The following is a 25,822-nucleotide window of genomic DNA, read 5'->3' on the forward strand; positions in this document are numbered from 1 at the left end:
TGTGTGCTTTTTATTTTTCACTCTATAAGCAAAAAAAGACAAAAAATTTTGAAGAAAAATTATATTTTTTACTTTCACCTATAAAAAATAGATAGTAAACTTAAAGTTGGTTATAAATTTGTGTGAAAGTTATAGCGTCTACAAATTATGGTATAGATACTGCAATTTACGCCATTTTTCTGCTATACAGCGCTGCGCTAGTTTAACGGACAATTGCGCGGTCATGCAATATGGTACATAAATGAAATTTATGTCCTTTTTTTCACACAAATAGAGCTTTCTTTCGGTGGTATTTGATCGCCTTTGTGTCTTTTATTTTTTGCGCTATAAAAAAAAAAGGCTGATAATTTTGAGAAAAATAAACAATATTTTGGACTTTTTGCTATAAAACATGTCCAGTAAAAAAAAATTAAAAAATCAAATTTCGTCATAAATTGTGCATTTTGCGACATGTCTTTGCTAAAAAAAAAACCCAATACGTGTAAATTAATTGGTTTACGTGAGAGTTATAGCGTTTACAAAGATACTCGGATTTTAATTTTTTTTTATACTAATAATGGCGGCGATCAGCGACTTATGGCAGTGATCAGTGACTTATGGCGGCGATCAGCGACTTATGGCAGGACTGCGGGACTGCGGCGGACATTCTGACACTGGGGGGGAACTGACTTGAGGTCACTGAAATCCCCAGTGACACCAATACAGTGATCAGTGCAAAAAAAAACACTGACACTGTACACTGGGGAGGAAGGGGTTAACTTTTTTATTCACTGAAAGGGTTAACTGTGTGAGGGGAGTGTTTTACTAGGGGGCGGGGGTGTGTACTGCAGGGGGAAACGCTGATCGGGAGAGATAAACTTTTCTTTCCCGATCAGCGTGTCAGGAGCTGTCAGGGAACTGACAGAAAGCAGAGCTACTGCAGCCCTGCTCTCTGTCAGTGATTGCCGCTAATCGGCAGGACACAGCTGGTAATGACCGGCCGTGACCCGGCGACTGACACCCGCGGCCTGGATCAGCGGTGCAGGTAGGGCGGCAGCGCCGCGTGCGTGCCCCCTACCTTTTTTGCAAAAGCGCGGTTTAAAACGTGCTTTTGCCCAGCCGTGCCGCCCTGCCGCCGTATTTCTACAGTGGCTGGGCGGCAAGTGGTTAAAAGGAGCCTTTATTATGACAGTCTCATGAAAGAGTTCTCCTTAATATGATTGCTGTCACAAAGGCACTGATAAGGCCTCTATGTGATTAAATCAGACAGTGTTTATGGAGGCATCAGGGGTCTATTAGACCCCCATTGTCTACTCTGTACAAACCGATTTGGTACAAAGTCCCTTATCTGTTTTTCACCTAACAACACTGTCTAGGATCTAACAGCTCTAAGTTCTTCTTATTATACAGTATTTTTATAGCACCAGCAGTTTGCACAGCTCTGTACAAGAGACAGTACAGCTGGGCTTAAAAAAACACCAGTGCTCTTGGCAGGAAAAAACGCTAAATCTGAGCATATTTTGCACTAGCGTTCAGGAGAATTTAGTGGTGGTGGGGGGGGTTTCTGCCAGAAAAATGCTCTAAAAAACACAAAGCAGGTTTTTTTTTCTGCCTGTAAAAGCTGACCTTAAAAAAATGCGTCTAGACTACCTAATGTGCATGGGCACATAGGATAACATTAGGTGCTGCTACAGGCAAAACACTAAGCTACTCTAAGAGCAGCATTTTTTTTTTTAAAGTATAAGTTCACCTTTGGGAACATGTTACAAGTTCCACCTGTTTTTAGGGTATAACATGTTCCCAACGCTGCTGCTGCTGCTGCCTGCTGTGCACCCCTTCCCTCCCTGTTACAGAAGTACGGGGAGAAGTTCTTGTACAAGCTGTCCCTTTTTAAAAACAGCGCAGCTGTGCGGGGCTTTACCCACATGGCCATGTCATTCATTCTCTGTGTTCTGTGAATTAATTAAATACAAGTCCCTACAGATTTAGAGGCTGCTGGCTTGTAGTTCTCAATTAAATACCACGGCGCTGTGGTAGTTCATTGAATCTTCCTGTCAGCAAGTATCAGTTTGCTGTACATCCCGTATGGACAAGCAGATATACTGACAGGTCTGCAGGAGACCTGCATGGCACCAGTGATCTGCTGATACAGGCTCCCAAAACAAAAAAAAAATAATAAATGCACAATTATTGACCTGCAAAAAATATGCATTGTATTATTTTTGGTCAAAAGGTGAATTTATCATTTAAGCCATTGTGTATAGAGCCTTAAAATACAATTTGATACAGGAGGGTTCAGAGGGCCCTGTTTATGACGGCTTACAATTCTCATTCTGTGCTAAAACACCAGGGAACTGATATTTTATCACTGAACTGGCTATCCAGGTTATTTTTTGCCCTTAAACTTTGAGGGGGTGCCACCTTTTTTTACTCATGGGTGTGATTGCTTTCCATTGCATATCTCAGGGGCCACCAAAACAAAATACAAACTCTCAGCTGTTACTTTGGTTACATCCCTTTTTCTGCGTCACCATAATACCTATGGCAGTGGCTGTAAAATTATTAAAATGATCTTATTAGAGGAATATGGGCACTGCTGTTTCTGACATGCTGAAAATGTTAGTTGCCTGGCTGTGTATTTAAACTCTTCATGTAGGCAACAGTTCCACTTTACAGCAAATATAACACACATTTTCAACACGAGGACCCATTTTCAGATGATATTTGCCTTGTCTCTGAATTGATACCTACTTTTTATCATAAGAGAAAACTGAGAACAGCAAATTCTATTGGTCAATACTTGACACCCTCATGATAGTTGACACCCTTTTGTCTATGATCACCGATTCTACATAATCATACTCACTGACATTATGGGTATCACCTTGAGCTATTATCTGTACACTTTTTTCATCTTTATTCGTGACAGCACACCTGAGACAGAATCCACCCATCTGAAACAAACTGGGAGCATATTCATGTTTGGAATAACCCTGTCCTCTTCTTTCCTGCACCTACTGTATCTGGATGGTGAAAGCAGAGTGAGTGATGTGATGGAGAATTGCAGATTCGGGCTTTCCTTGGTTATCAAAAGAATGGAGGGACCCCTATTATCTTTATTGCACCTGCAGCATCTCTGCTGAATCATTTAGGATTTCAGCAAAGACAGTGCTATTTGATCTTGGTGAAGGTTTTATGAGAATGAATGTTTAATGTGTAGTAGGGGTCTTTTACAATGTGATGCGATGCTTCATAAATGTCATACCAATACTGGTGAATCAGTTGTGCTAAATAATGTCTAATTTCCTTCTGGAAATGCCAAAAGTTTAAAAAAACAAATATGATCATTGAGTGGAGACTACAGGTAGTTGTGTCATTATGCATTACACTGGCATGGACCACTACTGTCATGAGCTCTGTCCACGCAGCGATCTCTGGAATGCTTATACTGTATGTAGACATTCAGAAAAACTGGCACAGAGAGAATTTGCAAAAGTGTCTCATGCATTCTAAAAGTAGTGCAGCATGTGCCAAATTCTTGTACCATTCTAGAATTTGTAATTAAATTTGGCACCAAATTGAATTCAACAATGCACCAAATTCAAGTTATAGACAAGTACATGAGTTTGGCACATGTTGCACTACTTTTAAAATGCATGAGAGACACTTTCACGAAATCTGTCTGTGCCTGTCTTATGAATTCCAGGGAGTTGGTCTTAATTAGCTCCACTTTCATAAGATCCCAACTGTCAGTATTTTATTTTGAATTTGGTGCATTTATTGTGCCACAATGTAAAAGGGGCACATTTTAGAACTGCCTAAATTTGGTGCACTAGTCACTGTCAAAACCAAATGTGTCTCAAATGATTAATGAATTTGGGTAAAATACATTAATGAAGGATTAATGCCAGAAAAGCGGCACAGTGGCTTTACTGAATTCCTTCCACTGTGGCTGCAAGAGACCAGCAGCACAAAGATACAAAACGTGTACTAAATGTCCTTCAGTCAGGCTGAAGACACACCTTTGAATTTTTGGTGGGCTTGTGTGGTAGGATGCATTGTGATGCTATTCATTTTGAGTGGCACCCCAATGCACTGTTACAGTACAGAGCAACACATCCACAAATACCATGTCTGCGTTCATAAAAAGAAAGTCAGGTGTGTGCGTGTTTTTGTTTTTTGTTTGTTTCTTTCTTTTCAGTGCCCTTGCAGTTTATTTAAAATGAATAGTTTGCTTAATGAAGAATGTGTTAATGCAATAAGTCTAAAAAGGCCCTTAAAGTGTTGGTAAATCCATTTACACCAATTTAGCTAAATAGTGAATAATTACAGTAACCGCACGGTTCAAATATTGCAACACATTTGTTATCATTGCAAGTACCTTTTGGTAAGGTCACATGATCTCTCCTTTCCCTCTGCACTTTGCGACCCAATATGTGGGCAAGGCTAAGTGAAAGTGTGCCGTGTTTGCATCTGACAGCGAAGTTCATTGCAGAAGCCGCTGTCAATCATGCAGCTGGAGACGCCTCACAAGACATTCAGTGCTGTCACATGGGGCTGTGTTTGCTGTGGAGAAAACTCATGCCAACTCACAGTTTCCCTGGAGAGCAGGGCAGGTGCATGTGCAAAAGTGGGTCACAACGGTCCACACTGAGGATCCACTTGCAGAAGGTGTACACTGTGAATATGGTAGTACTAGAAGCTAGTAGGTTCATCAGTATTTACTTTCATTATGATGTCATGAGGAAAAGAGCATACATAGTCAAGGCATCGGGTTTTCGTGCCTTTGCTGAGAAATAGAAATATATAATTTTGGGTTTACTGACATTTTAATTTTTGTATTTCGTGAAGGAATTATTTTGCATTTTAATCTAAAGTCCTATTCCTCTTGGATATTGGAAAATGTATACTTAGTTACATGTCTATGAACGTATCCAATCATCCAGGTCATGGCACAGCTATGGGTATTGGTATTACATGAAACGAAACGCAACTGGGCTTGCTGTTTACAGTAAACTTGACGTCCAAGTGTCATTCAGTTCATCTGTACAAAACCCTTAGAGGAGCATTAAATTTAGTGGCTACCAAGATGGTGCCTTTGTTAAAATGGTAACAAGATCTAGTGTGAACAAAAGACTGGCTGCAGAGGGAAAATCAAAGAGACCAAATAACATGCTAATCCCACTTACAGCTGGAGTTTTAGAACATGCAACATTTCCAACAAACTTTCATATGCAGCAACATGTTTGGATAGAAGTGAACAGAACTATATATTGAGAACAGAAGACAGATCAACAAACCACAACATAGACAGATCACTCCTTGGTTAAAGGCTCAGAAGTCTACCCATTCTTGAGGACCAGGGACACCCTTTGCAGGAAGTAAGGTATGGATTTTGGAGAGATGATATGTTATGCCTCTAGGTAAAAGTGTTCAAAATGTTCGCATGATCACATATACCATTCAATATGAGAATCCATCTAACTTTGCCCCCACGTGCCCTGTATACACGATCAGAATATCGTACAAAAAATGCTGCTTTTAAAGCGATTGTATGATAATCTGATCATAAGTACACAGTAATCATCCGAAAAAAATAGAAGGGGCAAGCATGAAAATTTCTATTGTACAATACTGGATCGTACAATTTTCGTTTAATCAGCACAGTAGTCGTCCAAAAATACAATACAAATACATTACATTCTTCAGTTTTTTTATAATAATTTTTGTAACTTTTGATATGAGACTAGCATGCAAAAAACCCCCCAAAAAACGGACGATCATTCGTCCGATATTCCTATTGTGTATACGGGGTTTAAGTCTTTACTTAATGCATATTGTTATAAAATGTTGAGGTTTACTAGCTCTAATTTCTTGGTGATGTTACTGAATGAAAAGGTGCAAAGAGAAAAGTTATGGTGTGTAGCAGCACCTAGGAACATGCAACCGATCATTATTTCGTAATAATAACCACTTTGTGCACAGGGCAATTTTTATTCTTTACACCCATGTTAAAATCTGCATTTTATTTTCTTTTTTACCAGAAAATTACTTAACCACTAGCCTACAGGGCACTTATACCCCCTTCCTGCCCAGGCCAATTTCCAGCTTTCAGCGCTGTCACACTTTGAATGACAATTGCGCGGTCAAACAACACTGTACCCATATGAAATTTTTATCATTTTTTTGTGACAGATAGAGCTTTATTTTGGTGGTATTTAATCACCTCGGGGTTTTTAATTTTTTCCTAAACAAACCAAAAACCACTGAAAATTTAGAAAAAAAAATTTTTTTTCTTAGTTTTTGTTATAAAATTTTGTAAATAAGTGATATTTCTCCTTCACTGATGTGCGCTAATGAGGCTGCACTGATGGGCACTGATAGGCTGCACTGATGGACACTGATAGGTGTCACTGATGGGCACTGATGAGGAGGCACTGGTAGGTGGCACTGATGGGCATTGATAGGCATCACTGATGGGCACTGAAAGGCAGCACTGATACATGGCACTGATAGGAAGCACTGATAGGCGTCACTGACTGGCACTAATAGGCGGCACTGACTGGCACTGTTAGGTGGTGCTGACTGGCACTGTTAGGCGGCGCTGACTGGCACTGTTAGGTGGCATTGATGCGCACTGATAGGCGGCACTGACTGGCACTGATAGGTGGCACTGATTGGCAGCACTGATAGGTGGCACTGATTGGCAGCACTGATAGGTGGCACTGACTGGCACTGATGGGTAACACTGAAAGACAGCTCAGATGGACCCTTTGTGGCATCAGCGTGACAGCTCGAGAGGAGAGAAATGCCGATAACCGGCATTTCCCTGTTTACATGTGATCAGCTGTGATTGGATACAGCTGATCACATGACCGAGCCGACATCTTCGGCTCTTTCTGTGATCGGTAATCCGCTGTGTCTGAGGGACACAGTGCACCGTCGATCTCCGCGCTGCGCGCTCCCCTAGCCACGCATGCACGGTGAGAATGGGAGGACGTCATATGATGTCCTCCCAGAACGAGAGAACCACCTTGCGTCCGTCATATTACTATATGGCGGGCGGGAGGTGGTTAAAGTGATTGATTGTAAATACAGATGAGTAATTTCACAATATCATTAATAAGTTCTCATGATGCCTGTGTAGTGGTTTTTTTTTTTTTTTTTACCGTAACTAAAACTGTACCTCTGTTGTTGCCACTGTACAGCGGTCATGTGACATTTTCAACTTTCTAGCCCAAGCTTAGGAAGACATCTGGGAGGTGCTTCGGACCCTCTCTGAAGCATGTTCTATTTTTTTAACAGAGGGCAGCTTTACCAAACAGGAGGGGCGGATTTGCAAGGGAACTCCCAGTGACTCAAAGCAGGGAAGATGGATGGAGGGCGTGACTTTATACAGACCACGGAACTACACAGGCATGCTGTGCTCTTGCTGTATAGACAGTGGGATGGGAACATGATGACCCAACACATAAACTGACCACGCTAGCATGGATCGGCAGCCATGCTAGCATGGTCCTATTACTCTGTGAAGGAGGGACAAAGGCAGGATCAACCAGTTGTTATAGCTCACTGGCAGCAAAAAAAAAATACGAACAGTACACAGCAGATTTAATTACCTTAAAGAGGTAGTAACAAGGTTTTATGTTTATAGGTTTACAACCACTTTTAAACCCCAAACAATTACAGTAATTTTTTTTCTGAACGTAGAAGTCCTGTAGAATAAAATGGTAATGGTTGCAATTTTTTATGTCTCCTGGTAATTTTTCAACTATTCATCAAACACATTTTTAAGGCTAAAATGAAATTTAGCTCACACAAACGCAATATTTGGCAAGATTAAAAGACAGGAATGCACTGAATAAATAGATACACAACATGTCAAGACTCAAAATTGCAAAACCCTGTGAAATGGTGAAAAACTTTAGTACCTAAACATTTTCATAGGTGATTCTTCAAAAATCTTTATAAGATATCAATTTAGGGTTGACCATAAATTGTGGCCCTACAATTAATGCTGTAATGCCAAAGTTCATGACAATACCCGACGTGTGGCACATTCGTTGTTTGCATACATGTGCATTTTATTTCAATTTAATTCCTTTACCTTGTTTGTAATATTTTTTTCATTAAACTAACAAGCCACCCTATGTGATAGCATGGGCAGGTGATAGGTCGTCTGCAAGGAGACATCTGTAGCCTAATCAACGGATTGTGATCAGTTAGCTGCTTCCCCCTGCAACAGTAGCCAGGGAATTAATGAGCTGCAACTGGAAGTGATGCAGCACTCATTGCTTCTGGCTTCAATACTAACAGTAGAAATCTATGAATGGATGATCCTTGATCTCCTCCTTCTGCTCTCACAGCCAGGGCCATTTACTGCAATCTTGGGCTCCCCAGAGGAGCAGGAGAGGTGGGGAGGGGGAGGGGGGAGTCAATAGTTCTCACTACCATAAACGTTACTGGATCACTTTTACTAAACAAAAAGAAAAATGGTGCTGCGCTCCCACACAATAACCTATATATTATACATAAACAGAAATAAATAGATAAATGATGATCCCCTTATGTAATCCACTATATGTAATCTCATATACAGAGTCTACACCCATATAAAACAAATACATATGTGAACGCATAAAAAATAAATAAATAGTGCAAAAAAAAGGGGAATAAATAGTGAAAGAAAACACACGTGCCCCTAAACGGTTAAAGTGACATGGATCACTGAATCACAAGTGATAGACGCTTGGTATGAATTATGCCCAAAACTGTGCAGTGAAACAAGAACTGACAAATGGCACAAATGGTGCCTTAATACGTAGACAATAAGACAGTCAGGATAAATGACCTGACTGAAGACAATAACATAGGACCACCGAAAGTCCTTCCACATAAATGTGTAACCAACACGTAATAGGTAACCATACAAAAAAGTATATACTGTATATATATGTGTGTGTGTGTATATATATATATATATATATATATATATATATATATATATATATACACATATATACTTTTTTTAAAATTGGCTATCATAGTGGTCACACTTTTAAGGCCTGCGAGTGGCAGTGACAAGGAGGTAAGACCTAAGGACATCATCGGGCACAGTAAAGATACCTATCATTATTTACAAAAAAGTGCATTAATCAGATGACGATGACATCATGAACGTTTGACATTTTAAAGTATCTACTGGTGCCATCTTTAATTCAATAAATGTCCCTCATGTAATACATTAAAAAGAAAGTAACATTAAATCTACCTGACAAGGGTGACTTATATGATGTTGATCATAAAATCACTTTTGGCACCATCATTACTGCTGTTTCTTCATCTTCTTTGAGCACCTGTACCAATGTCAAAGTGGACCTGAACTCAAAACATGAAGATTTGCTGTTATCGGGAACATCCTTTAATGGTAATTGTGGCTAAGCAGTGCTGTTCTACCTCCAGCAAGGAAATTCAGACTGCAATATTACATTTGACCACTAGATGGAGCCCACAATGAATTTACTGTTTTACAGAAACTAGAGACTTTTTAGATAAGAGCTAATAGTTAATAAAACTTCCCATCATTTTGAGAGAAACAGATGCATCCTGGGAGGTCAGACTCCATCTTAGAAACTAAGATAGAAGGAACCTGCTATTGGAGCACATGTAGTGGATTAAACCTACATCCCCTATTGGCAGCATCGCTGGTGAGCATAGATTTATTTACATCCGCAGTATAATAATTTCATTGTGTTTTGTATGTTTCATATGTTGATTAAATGTACTTCTTATCTGTTTTTCCTAATGGCTTCACCACCCTGTTTTGTTAATAAAGCTTCAAGATTACATTCAGTCTGGCTTATTGTAGAATAGGAGGGTTTCCTATTCCTATAGGAGGGTTTCCTATTCCTATAGGAGGGTTAGGAATTTCCTAAAACCAGGGTAATACACTAGATTCCAACTGAACAGATTATTGCTGAAAGTTCTGGCTCTCTTTTAAAAGAAATACTCCAACTTCTGTGCTATTCACAGCTGTACATGTGTCCTAGTGTTATTGCATCTTTTTCAAACTAACCCTTTGCAACTGTTCTTATCAAAAGTAATACTAAAAAGCAGCAGACAATAAATGCAATTAAAAGATGACTGCTATTGTCTGCTATCTGCCTGTTACTGTTTAGCCACATTAAAAAAGCTGACATTAATGCCATAATCACTAGGCAGTCTTAAGAGAGAGAAATTCATGCCATTTTTACAATATGCATCTATGAGTTTAAAGATATCTGTGAAAAGAGAAATGTGGATATGGCAGTTGCAGAATTGTTTTATTTCACTTAGGCGTTGCAAACTTTAAAGGCATATACAGTATTATCTGGAGCATGCTTACTCCAAAGCTGTTTCACTAGGTAGTAAAGGCAGGATTAGCAAGACAGCCCTGAAACTTGCACTTGATGGTAGTTGCAACAATATTTGCTACAGTTTAGCAAATTTCAATTTCCTGTACAAACTATACTCAAATTAATTTTAGTGCACACAAAAGTAATATAATTCCCAGTTTTTGTTAAAAAATATAAAAGATGAGGTTGTTTTGAGTCAATTGATGCAATACATTGCAAATAAGTCAAGCCTCAAAATTGCTTACACCCACAAAGCAGTGCCCTTCTGAAGCTGATCAAGCACAGACACAGCTGGGGGGTGGGGGGTGGGGGAATTGAAAGTTCTGAACACAAAAGTGCTCTGTGCTGAGCATTTTCAGGTTCATGCTTAATAGGGGAGATCAGCAAATATTTTATCAGTGATCTCTTCCTCTCTTTCTCCTGGCACATGCAATTGACATCCTGAGCACACAGTAGAGACAGGTCACTTCGGGACATATGGAGGGAACAGGGGTTGGAGTGGCACATCCTGATCGTGCAGCTGGCAACCAAGTTACAAAAGTAAACAAACTCTCTGCCACGTGGTGCTGCTGCCATAATAGTTACTCCAGTGGCAGTAAAAACTGTTATTTTCTAGCTTTGGATAGCATGGTGAGGTGTTAGAACTCCTGTCAGATTTTTATCAATGACTGTGTCCTCCCTGGGGAATATAAACACTTTTTTTTCTAGTGAACACAGTCACTGGGATTGAAAAAGAGCAAAAATCCAAAATTTGGGGAACAGAAAAGGGAAAAGTGGAAATCTCCACTATCGGGGACACTGGAAAAAATTTCCTTTCACTTTTTTTTGACTGCAGAGCAGGGAATTTCTTGAATAGGACACAGGTGACAAAAAAATGACAGGGTTTTTAACCATTCTCTACTCCATCCAAAATGGGGAAGTATTATAATATTAACTGATATTGCAGATATTTATGTACAGTATCTTTCAGCAGCAAAAAAAATAAAATGTGAATAGTTTTAATGGAAGAATGTTATACCATATATATTATAGAAAAGCTATGTTCAAGATTTCATTGGTTTGATTTCTTCACTGATGCATGTGTAATTCTGAACACATGTACATGTTGAGGCGTGGTTAACTGAGTGAAGAATTAGTCATCCAAAATTCCTCACAAGCTGGAGTTCATTCAAAAGAAAAAAACCACATGGCTAATTTACATATAAAATTTTACCAAACAGACTACATACTCCCATAAGACAAATTTGATTAGTATTTTTGTTATAAATAAATCCAGATTAGACTCCTACTAAAGAACCCGAGTAACATGTTTTGTTTTTTTATTAGCCATGCACCTTCTCTACATGGGTTTGTTTACAAACTAGATATAATATACATATATAAAGTGAACTTGCTCAAGTACATTGTGATTCTATTTTCAGAAGCGGTCTTGAAGAGGCAGTAGTCGCACATGGTGCATGTCAAGTATACATAACTCTTCCAGTGCTAGAAATAACCTCACACTAAAATGACAAAGTATATTTTTGGCATAAGTTTAGCTAGTAGCTTTTTTTATTTTTTCTATGCTGCTCTGCAACATAGTTCTCATCACATAGGTTCAGCCAGAAATGTTGGCTCTATAGAAATGGCATAAAAATAGGATATCCATATTTTGTTCTTAAAGAACTCACAAATATTGTGAGGAATGTAGCTGGAATGGGAAAGATGTCCAGGTCAACAACTTTCAGTATCCATTACTGAGGAAATATTGGGTTCTGATAACTGTATATGGTTTTTTTACATTTTACAATAGGCTTCAATATATTCATTTTTTTTTAATACCACGTTATTTGTCACCACATTTACATGGAGGCCAAGTTATGGAACAAAAGTGACTGGCGTTGGGACAAACTATATCCCTGCCAGGGGTGCTTCCAACAGTTATATTATTCATTCTTATGGTTCTTTTAGAAAATAAATGTAAAAAATATGTTGCTGAAATTGTGCAAGCTCCCCGTTAGTGTTCTAGTGTGTTCACACTGGACTGCTTGATTTGCATGTAAGTGTTCACAAAATGTAAAAAGATTACTTTGTTCCACTGAATACTGTCACTACTTGCAATAACTGTTGACAGCTGTCAGAAAACAATACTATTAGCAACAGTGGTCTCTTACCTTTTTTTTGCCTTTAAAACAACTTTAGACTCCATTCACTGAGGCATAATAATGATTATTTGCCACAAAGGCTGATACAAGGAAAGCTGAAAATGACAGTCCCTGGCTAAAATGATGACCACTATGTTGCATAACATGTTGCTGATTGTGGAATTGACCATTATGTATACCTGGGTAGATATCAAACTGGTTTATGAATGGTTGCATTTGGTGTCCTGCAATAAATTGGTATTATAGAGAATGTACATTTTTCTTGACTCACCAGTCCATCACAGTTGCTAATGGCCACAGTTGCTCCAGGCATATCTGTAATGTCTCCAGTATATACACAACCTGCATGAATGGAATCTTGAGAAATCTCTTGAAAATCCTCCTGCCACTCTATGGTAGCCTCATGTGAAACTAAATGTCTTTTGGGTTTCAGGCGAAGATGCAGCTGTTTGCCAAATACAGTAACATTGAAATACAAGGAACTATCATCTGACGGAGTCCTTTTTGGATCGGGGATACTTCGGGCCACCCTCTGCCCAGGGTGCTTTAAGGTCAGCCCACCTCTTCTACTTCCTGTTGCTGACACCACGTGGGAAATATATTGTCCCAAATGATCTGTACTGAATGGTACTATCACACCATATTCACTAAGCTTTCCAGACAGGCGCTCTATTGGAAACAAACAAGAACTTCATGAGGTTTTACAAAATTTGCGTACATTTGATACATGCAATGAACACAGAAAAGCTGATTTATGGGCTAAGCATTTTCTAAAATTGGCAATAGAAACAACTTAATAGTTTGGCTATAGCCCAGCTCATGTAACAAGCACTTCAGCCTTCATGCAATCAAGGACATAATGCTCTTTATTTTTTTTGTCACAAATTGTAATAGGTCTTGTGAAGCAAACCAGAGAACATTCACCCAAAATATCTCAATGCTGTTAAATATTGACCTTTTATCAGTGTTGTAAGAAACATATACAGCTTTCCCAGCTGCATACTCATTACACTTTCCCCGCCAGGGGGGACGAGTAAAGCCTTGACTTGTAGCCCCATCTTGATGGAGCAAGGTAATTGACACCTGTCAAAAACAAACATACCTATGAATTAATGCACATGTAACACTGGACATCCAGGGTAGTGTACCCTGGTTTACAAGATATAATGCCCTACCAATATGTCTGATTGTTTACACATACTTGATGTGTAGTTTCATGGTGCTAATAGTTCTAAAGCTTAACATAAATGGGGAAAAAAAATACATTCTAGCTCAGTATGTTCCCATCTCTAAAATTTGTATTAAACTGTTTTAACCTAATAGGCTATTCTAGGAATGTTCATGTTTAAACTCAGAGCCCTTTAGATTCCTGTTTTAATTCTTGAAACAGTCAAGCTGGTTGTTAACTGAGCACTGCACACTCGCTTCTACTGTCAGAGAGAATTATTAAGCTGTGTCAGTGTAATGAAGTTTAATGTTTCCAAGCTGTGTGCCAGATAAATCATTCTGATAAAAAAAAAAAGAAATTAGACATCCATAGTAGACATTCATAAGTACAAAAAAAGAAAGGTTCCATTGTATGCAATTAGGAATTCTACACATGAAAATCACACTTTAGTATTCGATCAATATCTTCTGTATCACTTTGTTTTTTTTAAAAGCCAGTAAGTATGCTTTTGCTTTACTATATGGGCAGATAACATACTTGCCACTTAACCTATGAATTGATGTACTTGAAATGAAAGGCTTAAATATACCAGTAGCAGTACTAAGCCAAGCCATACCTTTTGCAATAAATGAATCCACAGTCAGCCAACAAAATGATGTAAAAAAGCAAGTAGCAATCCCATACATGTAGAGAAAATCCATTGGATATTAGACAGAAGTGAGTTTGTATAGTTTTTCTAGGCAAGATGAAGTCGAATGAAAAAGTATCCAGTAAGTGAGGTGATTGAGTAGCTTTTTTTCTTTGGAGATTTCCTACTTTGCTTGCTTAGCAGGGCATTTAGAGCGAGAGAAGGATCTTGCAGGATTTTGCACAGCCAGCCAGGCGTTTAACAATCTGCTTTCCTCCTGTTGCAGTACAGCAGATTGACAGATCAGGAGAGGCACACTCTAGAGTGGTGGGGGAGAAAGCTACACAGGATTTGATACAGTCTTTTTGCACCCTTGTGAACTGTGTACATCCAGGAGAAGCCCCATCCATTTAGGAAGGCAAAAGAAAGAGGGGAGGAGGAGAGAGAGAGTGGAAAAGGGAGGGAGGTCTGGATATCCAGAGTACATTGCAGCTCCCAGCCAGTGTTGCAAGTACTGACATCATCTGTAACATTGTAGTACAGACACACCCAGGGTTCCCTCTATCCCTCCTCTGGACACAGAGGGTCTCCCAAATCTGTGACATGTGAAACTGCACCGTGCCTGGGACTGTGGAGGGAGAAAACAAATGAGTCCACATGCATTACCTACACTGAATAATCGAATCTGTGTTTCTAGTAGGAAAACAAAATCACCTCTATGTATTGACAGAAAGTAGTTTAATTTATTTCCTGCGTGTTGCTCAGTCAGTGTTGAGTTTCAGATCTATTATTTCCGCTATGAATTGATAATTATTATTATTATTATTATACAGTATTTATAAAGCGCCAATAGTTCGCTCAGCGCTGTACATTACAAAGGGGGACAGAACATGTGACAGAACAATACCAATACAATGCAAAACATGAGGGGATCGAGGGCCCTGCTCTTTCAAGCTTACAATCTAGGAGATAATACAATTTTAACATGCATTATGTCACACCAACTTTTGGAATTATTTTGGTTTTTGGTGTGTTTTTACATTTACACGATTCTAGCACAATCAGCATGAATTATTTACAAAATGTAAGAAGAAAAGACTGTTTGTTTGTTAAAATAATATATTTTTTAGCTTGTACAGGGTGTCCCTAAAGTCTGGACACATAGGAAATATCACTATATGTGTGTGTGTGTATATATACAGTTGTGTTCAAAATAATAGCAGTGTGTTGAAAAAAGTGAATAAAGCTCAAAATCCTTCTAATAGCTTTTATTTCCATACACACAAATGCATTGGGAACACTACACATTCTAATCCAAATCAAAACATGAAGAAAAGTATATCAAATTTTTGTTGTTCCTCAAACAAAAATGAAGAAAAGTGAATATTAGACTGTTCAAAAAAATAGCAGTGTTTGTATTCTTCTTTACAAACTCAAACATTCACTATATAAACTGAAAAATGTTTGAAGATTTTGCTTCACTTAATTAATATTTAGTTGTATAAGCACTGTTTCTGAGAACTGCTGTACATCTGTGTTGCATGGAGTCAACCAACTTCTGGCACCTGTGAAGAGGTATTCCAGCCCAGTATGATTGGACTACATTCCACAGTTCTTCTCTATTTCTTGGTTTTGCCTCAGAAACTGCATTTTTGATGTCACCCCACAAGTTTTCTATTGGATTAAGATACAGGGATTGGGCTGGCCACTCCATAACGTCAATCTTGTTGGTCTGGAACCAAGATGTTGCACGTTTACTGGTGTGTTTGGGGTCGTTGTCTTGTTGGAACACCCATTTCAAGGGCATTTCCTCTTCAGCATAAGGCAGCATGACCTCTTCAAGCATTGTGATGTATGCAAACTGATCCATGATCCATGGTGTGCGATAAATAGGCCCAACACCATAGTATGAGAAACATCCCCATATCATGGTGCTTTCGCAAGCATGCTTCCCTGTCTTCACAGTGTACTGTGGCTTGAATTCAGTGGTTGGGGGTCGTCTGACAAACTGTCTCTGGCCACTAGACCCAAAAAGAACAATCCTACTTTCATCAGTCCACAAAATGTTGCGCTATTTCATTTAGGCCAGTCAATGTGCTCTTTGGCAAATTGTAACCTCTTCAGCACATGTCTTTTTTCAACAGTGGGACTTTGCGGGGGCTTCTTGCAGATAGCTTAGCTTCACATAGGCGTCTTCTAATTGTAACAGTACTCACAGGGAACTTTAGACCTTCTTTGATCTTCCTGGAGCTGATTGTTGGCTGAGTCCTTGCCATTTTGGCTATTCTTCTATCCATTCGAATAGTAGTTTTTTGTTTTCTTCTACGTCTTTCAGGTTTTGGTTGCCATTTTAAAGCATTTGCAATCATTTTAGCTGAGCAGCCTATCATTTTCTGCACTCTCTTATATGTTTTCCCCTCTCCAATCAACTTTTTAATCAAGGTACACTGTTCTTCTGAACAATGGCTGGAACGACCCATTTTCCTCAGAATTTCAGAGAGAAATGCACTGTAACCAGCATGTACAACATTTGCTGCCTTCCTTCCTTAAATAAGGGCAGTAATTGCCACCTGTTTTTCAAACAATGAATGACCTCACTAATAGAACTCCACACTGCTATTATTTTGAACATGCCCCTTTCAATTAGTGATTCAATTACACAGAATCAGCAGCATGCATGTCATGACTGTTGGGTCTGTTTGATTTCTATTATTCTACTACACCTGCTAGTAAATTATTTGCCATGTAGAAATATCATTTCTAGCAAAAACAGTGATTGATCAGGTTAGTGATGTCTGACTGCTATTATTTTTAACACAACTGTGTGTGTATATATATATATATATATATATATATATATATATATATATATATATATGCGTGTGTGTGTGTGTATAATATCACTCTATAAGCTCACCAGACCTTAACCCCCTTGACTATTTTTGGGGGGTATTTTAAAGGAGAAGGTGCTCTCACTGAAAATCATAGATATAAAATTGCCTGAAATAACGCATCATGATCAAATGGGCTCAAATTGATGGAAATGTGAACTTGCTGTATGGGGTTCATGAGAATTTTGCAAAGCGCATGAAACTTTGCATCACAAATAGTGGAAATCGTATTGAATATGTTATTGATTAATATTCCAATGAAATAAAATATTGAAAAATGTATTGAAAATTATGCATTTTTTCCTATGTGTCCAGACTTTAGGACACCCTGTGTAATAAAATGGACACCTTTTCGGGGCATGAACACCTTTTCTTTGACATTAGTTTGTTGTGGTGATTGATGTGAGCTTAAACTGCATCAGATTTATATATCTAAGGCCATATCTAAGTGACTATTGTATAAACTGATCCAGCAAAAAGAGTGTCTGTTTCAACCACAGGAGGGTTTGCAAATCTTGAAAAAATCTGGTGTCTGTTGACTGAAACGGGAGAACAGACTCTGAGCACAAAAAAAACTTGCTGTGGAATTTATGGAGGTCAGTGGGAAAGCTGCATTTTTAGGTATCATGTCATTCGAGGTACACCTGAATGCTGAATCCCTTTTTATAAAAGCTCAACCCATTGTCTCCACCTTATTAATTTTTATAAAGCCTGTTTTTAGAATGCACCATTAGAGGCAGAATGCTTTCTGTTTCTTGCTCAAAGCAGAACTTCACTCTTTCAATCTACATTGACTATTTTTAATCCTTATGCTGCTTGCAATAGTAAATAGACAGGAAAGTATATCATATTTACTGGTTTTAAACTTTTTTTTTTTTTTAGTTGCTTATCTGTTTCCAGGCATAGACAAATGATGTCCTATATCCCAGGAGTCTTCAGTAGGGAAGGAGGGATTTTCTCATCTAAACACACCCTACTGCCTGTATGCCTGAGCTAAGGGCAAATGCATTCATGTGCCCTTACTCAAGATGGCCATGGCAAAAATGTTAGGGGTGTTTTTCAAAGTGATTTCTCAACAAAATAAATCATGGAGGCATGGACGGATTGCTTTTGAATGTTTTGGGTTTTTTTTCTTCTACATCACATTTTTTTTTCTGCATTTTTGGAATGCCTGAGGGCAAAAAACAACACAGACAAACAGAAACAAACAGTAGAGTTACACAAGTAACCATAGATATACAAGCATTACATCACAGCAGCACCATTATAGAACAAGGTGTTGGCATGTAAAATATAGGAACACTAGTGTCATGGTCACTTCAGTCTATCTTGAATGCTGCGGCCAGACTCATCCACCTTACTAACCGCCCTGTATCCACCTCTCCTCTCTGCCAATCCCTCCACTGGCTTCCGATTGCCCAACGGATAAAATTCAAAATGCTAACATTGACTTATAAAGCTGTTCATAATACTGCCCCAAACTACATTACCGATCTGGTATCCAAATACCACCCAAAACGTACTCTCCGCTCCTCACAAGACCTCCTACTCTCTAGTTCCCTGGTCTCCTCCTCCCATGCCCGTCTCCAGGACTTCTCCAGGGCTTCCCCCATTCTCTAGAACTCCCTACCCCAATCCATCAGACTGTCACCTACTCTCCTCCCCTTTAGGTGCACTCTGAAAACATATCTCTTCAGGGAAGCCTACCCGCCCTCAGCTAATTACTGAACTCCTCCACTCTTCCTACCACTCCATCCCCCACAGCTATTTCCTCCTGTACCACTATCCCCTCCCTCCTAGATTGTAAGCTCCAAGGAGCAGGGCCCTCGAACCCCGCGTGTATTGAATTGTATTGTTACTGTACTGTCTCGGGTACTGTCTCCCTTTATAATGTACAGCGCTGAGCAAACTGTTGGTGCTATATAAATCCTGTATAATAATAATAATAATGGTCAGGCTCCGAGACCAGTAGCTATAGCAGCAGAGAGGCTCCCACTGACCAGCTGGATAAGTACAAATGCAAGTCACCCTGGCAGATCATGTGGGCTTACCCAAGCACGGGGTCTAAGCACTAACTGGCACATGCCAAAGCTCCTAAAGGCAGGGATGGGTTTTGCTGCATGTTAGTACCAGGTCACAGTTTTTGAAGTGAGCAAGCCAGTTTCCAGTAGCAGATATACCAGTTAGAGATAAGCAGAGGTGTAGTCAGAAAACAAGCCAAAGGTTGTTAAGTGGTTGCAGGTTGGGATCAAGCGAAAGTGTAGTCAAGAAACAAAGTTTGGTAATGAGTTCTAGCAAAGAAACAGATGGCAGCAGGAGTAACAAGAGCGAGCTATTGGCTGGAGATGGCACAATAATCCGGCAAACAGTTCAAAGTTCACCAGAAACTAGGTACAAGGCATGATTGTCCAGAGAGCTATCCAGCATCTCAGGTGGCTCAGCACGAAGAGATACTGCCAGACATAGCAGAGGTTGCAGGTGCAGATCCAGGTCTGCCAACTAGAGTAATACAATCCATCTCATACATGCCTAGCCCTGGAACAATAATAGACACTTTTCTCTGTGTGTACACTCCTGGCTACAGAAGGTTAGCCTAAACCATCCCCAGCCGCATGCCAGTAGGTCCGGATTAGATTGCATTTTTTAAGAAAGAGAGAGTGTTTGTTTTTTTTTTTTGTTTTGTTTTTTTTAGAATGCTATCAGCATATTAAGTTCAGTGATCCAGTCTCGTTTTGTAGGGGGAACAGTAGCAGCCCAGCAAAGCATTTAAACTCTCAATGCTGCAAATAATGACCTTTGCTCAGTGGTAGTGGTGAAGGCATGAAGGTTTTTCAAATAGACCAATGTCTAAGCATTCAAATATACAGGGAAGTGGGTGATTACTAATGGAAGTACCATATATTTTAAGTTTAAGGAGCACTGTATCCCTACAAGGTATAAGTTTTGGACATTGCCAGAAGAAGGGGATCAGATTGCCTGGGTAAGGCTCACATTTAATAAATTATGGAGAGTCTCTATAAGCAATAGCATGCAGAAAGGCTTGGGTTCTTATAGGCCTGGTGAAAAAATGTGTCAAATGGCACACCACAAGATCGAGTTAAAGTTTCCTTGATTTTTTTTTCCGACGGGCACAATTGAGCATTTATTTGCACTCCCTACCTGCCACGCATCATACATTCTGGGAACCATCCTCATTTGAGCACATTTGCCTGACAGGAACCCCTCTGACATTTGCTATCACATCTCTACAAACTTTAGCTCTAATCGCTCCAGAAGAGCTCCCTTTCTTAGGTACAAAAGTTCTTTATTGAAACATCTCAACACAGCAAAAGCTTGAATTCCAGCATTATGGAAATGTACTGTACCTCCCAACAAGAAGCACTGGCTCAGTAGCATTAGTGAGATCTAAGAGATGGAGAACCTAACCTTTGTGTTGAAGGTACAAGAGGAAAAGTATTGGAAAATATGAACTCCTTATTTCTTTTACAAGGACCAAACCTCACTAGCTTCTCAACCATAACTTGAGGCAAGGTATCCCAGGTACCTCTCCCTTTCCTGGAGGTGATGGGATTATCTGAGAAAATGGGCCAGGAGGAGTGGAGGGGTGGATTCCCCTTCTCCCCACCACCACTGCCCACCCCCCCTTTTTTTTTTTCTTTTTCTCTCACCTCCCCCCCACTTGCTTGTTCTTCCTACTGGGGTTCTTTGTTGTTTATCCCCTTTAAAATGAGAAAATATACGAGGAAGTGGTATGCCCCAGTTGTGTACACAGAAAGCTCTGTTGACCTAATTGTCTTGAACAATGTCTACACTAGTTTTGGTTCACACCAATGCATTTTACATTTTGTCCATTTTGCGTTTTTTCATGTGCATATTTGCAGTGTTTTTGCCACGTTTTACATTTTTTATTCAGCTTTTTCTTTTTTTTTTGTTTTTTTTTGTTAAAGAGAGAATGGTTTTTGTTGCTGGGCAGCAAAAACGTGGTACATGTGTTTTCAGCAGCATGTCCATTGAACTATATTGTAGCAAAAACGCTTTTTTAAAAGTCCCTGACCCTTTCCAAAAATGCAGCAGCTCAAAAAAGCATAATGTGAAAGTGTCCCATAGGAAACCTTGTTAAGTGACTGTAGTGAGTTTCTGCGAAAAGCACTAAAAACGCATTGGTGTGAACCAAGCCTATGGCTCGATGCCTTCAGTTTCCCTGTACCTGTTTTTGTGAGTTTGTGTAGGACATTTGCTGTACGCAATGCTTCAATGTCTCTGCTAAATGGATTTGTTATGCCATTTCTTCTAAATAATAATAATAAAAAAATGTTTTCAACTTATGAGAGGGAGATAAAGAAACCAAAGTGAGGCTCTGAAGAATTTCTTCCCATAGTTCACCAGACAGCTCCCCTAGATCTTCCCATCTACTCCTGCAAGTCCTTGAAGACTGTATGTACTAACTGAGCTTAAAAGAAAGACATCACACCCTTGGTACTAGTGGAGTCGAGCAGTGGATCTAAAAAGAAACCCTACATCATCAAATGTGGGAACAAGTGTGCCAAACTGAGCATGGGCAGCGTGCCTCAATTGGTGATATTGATCGAAAGCATTTTTGTGAAAAAGAAACTCCTCCTGTAACTGTTGAATCATAATTGAGAAACTGTTAGCAGGCCTGAAGATTGCCAGGCTCGGAAGCCTTGGAGGTTTAAAAATTCAGGTAGGGATTCTTTATCCCAGATGGGAGTGAATTTTGTGAGGTAATGGAAACAAAATAAATGTTTCAAATAGGCCCATATATTTCCAATAAGGCAAAGAGTGGGATATCTAGAAAACGTTCTGGAGTACAGTGGGGTATCTAATGCGTATAGGGGGTTTGCGCCGTTAAAAAGATGTTGTTGCATGGCATATGGGGCAGAGATAATATTGTCTTGATTGCATCCAGAGAGGTGCTGGAGTTGAACAGCCAAAAAATATAGACGGGCTCAAAAGTGAGAGGCTCCTCAAATCTGTAGGGCATTGTAACATGGAGCTAGGTTGTTTTTTTTTTCCAAACTAGATCTTGAAAAACCACTTGAAATTGCACAAATAACTTGGCTGGGATCCGAATAGGGGAGTTATATTTAACAGTTGGGGCATTCAGATCATTTTTAAGAGGTTTGTTCTACCAACAATCGACAATGGAAGCTTGTACCATGTGTGGCACTTTATTCTAAATGTATGTAGCAGGGGCAGTAGGTTAAGGTCAATTTATTGCTTATTGGCTGTTGTAATGTGAATATCCTGAGAAGTAATCTAAGGGGGGATTTTAAGGTGCGAGAGGGAGCCTTCCAGTTTGCCTGGAAGTAGGTCAAGAGGGAGAATAACTGATTTCTACCAGTTGACAGTAATGCCAGAGTAGCATTCAAATTCAGTTACTAAATTCATGACAAGGGTTAACGATGATTTACTATCAGTTAGGAATAGCACAATATAATCGGCATACAGTGTCACTTTCTCTTCTAGCAATCCCATTTTAAACCCTACAACACTGGGATCCTTTCTAAACTAGACTGGGAGCGGTTCAATAGCCATTGCAAAGAATTGGGATAGAGGGCAGCCCTGTCTGAACCTAGGCTTGGTTTAGAGAAGTTGGACCCACTGAAGGAATATAGGGTCAATTCCAAACTTGAAAAGAATTGCCCAGAGGTATGCTCACTCAACACTATCAAAGTCCTTTGAAATGTCTATTGCCAGAAGGGCTTTCTTGCTGGTGTTATCAATAGGGACTTAGATATTGAGAAGGCACACCGAATATTGTGTGCTGCTGATGTAAGGGACATAAAACCGGTTTGATCTGGATGTGATGTATTGTAGTGATTCAAATGCAGGGCCAGAACCTTGGCTAATATTTTTAAAGTCTATCATCGACAACGCAATGAGATGGTATGAGTCCAAACCAAGGCGACCTTTTTGGCAGCACAAACACAATGGCCTTATACATGGAATCTGGGTCGGAACCCAAGCTTAACACTTCATTCAAGGTAGGCAACAAATGGAATATAACAGGTTTAAGTTGTTTATAAACCTCAAAAGGAATACTGTCTGCCCCGAACAGTTTAGAATTGGGGAATGACATAAGAGAATTTTGTCTAAGAGTCGGGGGGGAATCTAAAGAAAGCCATGCCTCCTCTGACAGCTGTGGCAGATGGATCTATTGAAGAAAGTTGTAGAGTTTAGAATGTGTACATTTTGCAAAGGAGTATAGTTTTTTGATTAAAGCGAGTGAACACCTGAATAGAATCATTGTCAGTCTGCAAGGCTCCAGTAAAGTATCTCACTGCACTGATATAGGGGCTTTGAATGTTAACCATTTGACGCCCAGCCTATGGCCAAATGGCGTCCGTAAAAATGTATTAGCTTTCCGGGAGGCCGTCATATGGCGTCCCCCCGCACATGCGCAGTTCGCGCGCTTGCAGAGCCGCGCAGCGGCGCGATCTGTCACCAGCTGTGTACCTCAGACACGGCCGATGACAGATCTGAGTACCGGCCCCCCGTTGCCGGTACCATGTGACCTGCTGTAACCAATCACAGCAGGTCACATGACAGTTGTATACAATGGATGGCTTCATTCATGCCAACCATTGTATACTAGTGTCTAGCTGTGAATGGTCACAGCTAATCACATGCACATGTCATGTGATTAGCTGTGGCCAAATCACAGCTAAGCACAAAAAAATAAAAACCCTGAATGAATCGATGTCATTCAGATAAATGCTTGCTTATAGCAAAGTACCGTATTTTCCGGCGTATAAGACGACCCCCTACTTTTCCTGTTAAAATGTAGTGTGTGGGCTATACTCGCCGTATAAGACTACCCCTCTTCCAATGCACACCAGTGGGAAGAATTGTGCCCCATCATTGGTGTCAGTGGGAGGAATAGTGTCCCATCATTGGTATTAGTGGGAGGAATAGTGTCCCATCATTGGTATTAGTGGGAGGAATAGTGTCCCATCATTGGTATTAGTGGGAGGAATAGTGCCCCATTATTGGTATTAGTGGGAGGAATAGAGCCCCATCATTGGTGTCAGAGCGACGAATCGTGCCCCATCATTGGTGTCAGTGGAAAGGAATAGCACCCCTTCATTGGTGTCAGTGGGAGGAATAGCGCCCCGGTCCTTCACTCCTCGCCGCCTGTGTGCCTTTCCTGAGCTACAGTTCTGGCAGCCAATCACCGGTGAGGAGGCGGAGCCGAGCAGCCGCGCGAACATCCAGTGGCCGATCTGAATGAAGGAGCAGTCGCACTTCCTGGACCGGATCGTCGTGGGACCGGAGCCAGGTAAGAAACAGCAGCCCCTGCCCACTCCTGTACTTAGCGCCGCCCCCCTAAAAAGTGTCAGCATGCCGCATACCGACGTATAAGACGACCCCCGACTTTTGAGAAGATTTTCAAGGGGTAAAAAGTCGTCTTATATGCCGGAAAATACAGTAATTCTTTGCTATAAGCAAATTGTGTAAAAAAAAAAAAAAAAATACTGATCACTTCCCCAAAGTAGTACAATGTTACTATGGTAACATTGTACTACTTTGGACATAGTGAAATATGAAAAAAAAATCTTAAAAAAAAGAAAAAAAACTTAAAATAAACAAAAAAAATATATATTTTTTTTTTCACACTGTCACCAGTCAGTGTCCCTGATCACCGCCATGCCAGTTATATGATGATGCTGTACTGCACTGGTGACAGTATGTAAAAAAAAAAATAGTGAAAATATATTATTTTTTCATTTTCCGAAAAATTATGACCAGAAAAATACAACTTCAAAAAACTCGCCATGCCTCTTATGACGTACGTCGGGCTGTCTACTTTGCAAAAAGGGGTCATTTGGGGGATATCTGTACTGTTCTGACATTTTTGGACCTCAAGAAATTAGGTTGGCTGTCAGTACTTCAGGATTGATCAATATTCAGATCTATACCATAGTTTGTAAACTCTATAAATTTCCTACAAACTAAAAAATACATCCTAATTTGGGTTATTTTCACCAAAGACATGTAGCAGAATACATCTCGGCCTAAATTTATGAAGAACAATTATTTATTTGCAAACTTTTATAACAGAAACAAAGAAAAACGTGTTTTTTTTCAACATTTTCGGTCTTTTTTGTTAATTTAGCAAAAAATAAAAACCCCAGCGATGATTAACCATTTCAATACCGGGCAATTTTACACCTTCCTGCCCAGGCCAGTTTTCAGGTTTCAGCACTCTCACACTTTGAATGACAATTGCGCGGTCATACAACATTGTACTCAAACTAAAATTTTATCATTTTCTTCACATAACTAGAGCTTTCTTTTGATGGTATTTAATCACCGCTGGGGTTTTTATTTTTTGCTCAATTAACAAAAAAAGACCCAAAATTTTGAAAAAAAACATGTTTTTCTTTGTTTCTGTTATAAAAGTTTACAAATAAATAATTGTTCTTCATAAATTTAGGCCAAGATGTATTCTGCTACATGTCTTTGGTGAAAATAACCCAAAATAGGATGTATTTTTTAGTTTGTAGGAGAGTTATAGAGTTCACAAACTATGGGATATATCTGAATATTGATCAATCCTGAAATACTGACAGCCAATCTAATTTCTTGAGGTCCAA

General features: G+C 39.6%; 1 protein-coding gene across 1 annotated transcript in view; it reads right to left on the reverse strand.

Annotated features, from left to right (window-relative positions):
• The window catches only part of LOC149455476 (A disintegrin and metalloproteinase with thrombospondin motifs 14-like), a 215,484-nt gene extending 200,773 nt beyond the window's left edge, over nt 1-14,711 (reverse strand). The window contains exons 1-2 of the mRNA XM_089686196.1: nt 14,302-14,711; nt 12,789-13,186 (exon numbers count right to left, since the gene is read on the reverse strand). Of these exons, the coding sequence (XP_089542322.1) occupies nt 12,789-13,186; nt 14,302-14,386 (483 nt within the window). The 5' untranslated portion in view covers nt 14,387-14,711. The remainder of the gene's footprint in view (nt 1-12,788; nt 13,187-14,301) is intronic.
• Between the last annotated feature and the right edge of the window lie 11,111 nt (nt 14,712-25,822).

The sequence above is a fragment of the Staurois parvus genome, unplaced genomic scaffold, assembly GCF_062004578.1.
Source record: "Staurois parvus isolate SC_StPar_1 unplaced genomic scaffold, SC_StPar_1.0 ptg000393l, whole genome shotgun sequence".
NCBI lineage: Eukaryota > Metazoa > Chordata > Amphibia > Anura > Ranidae > Staurois > Staurois parvus.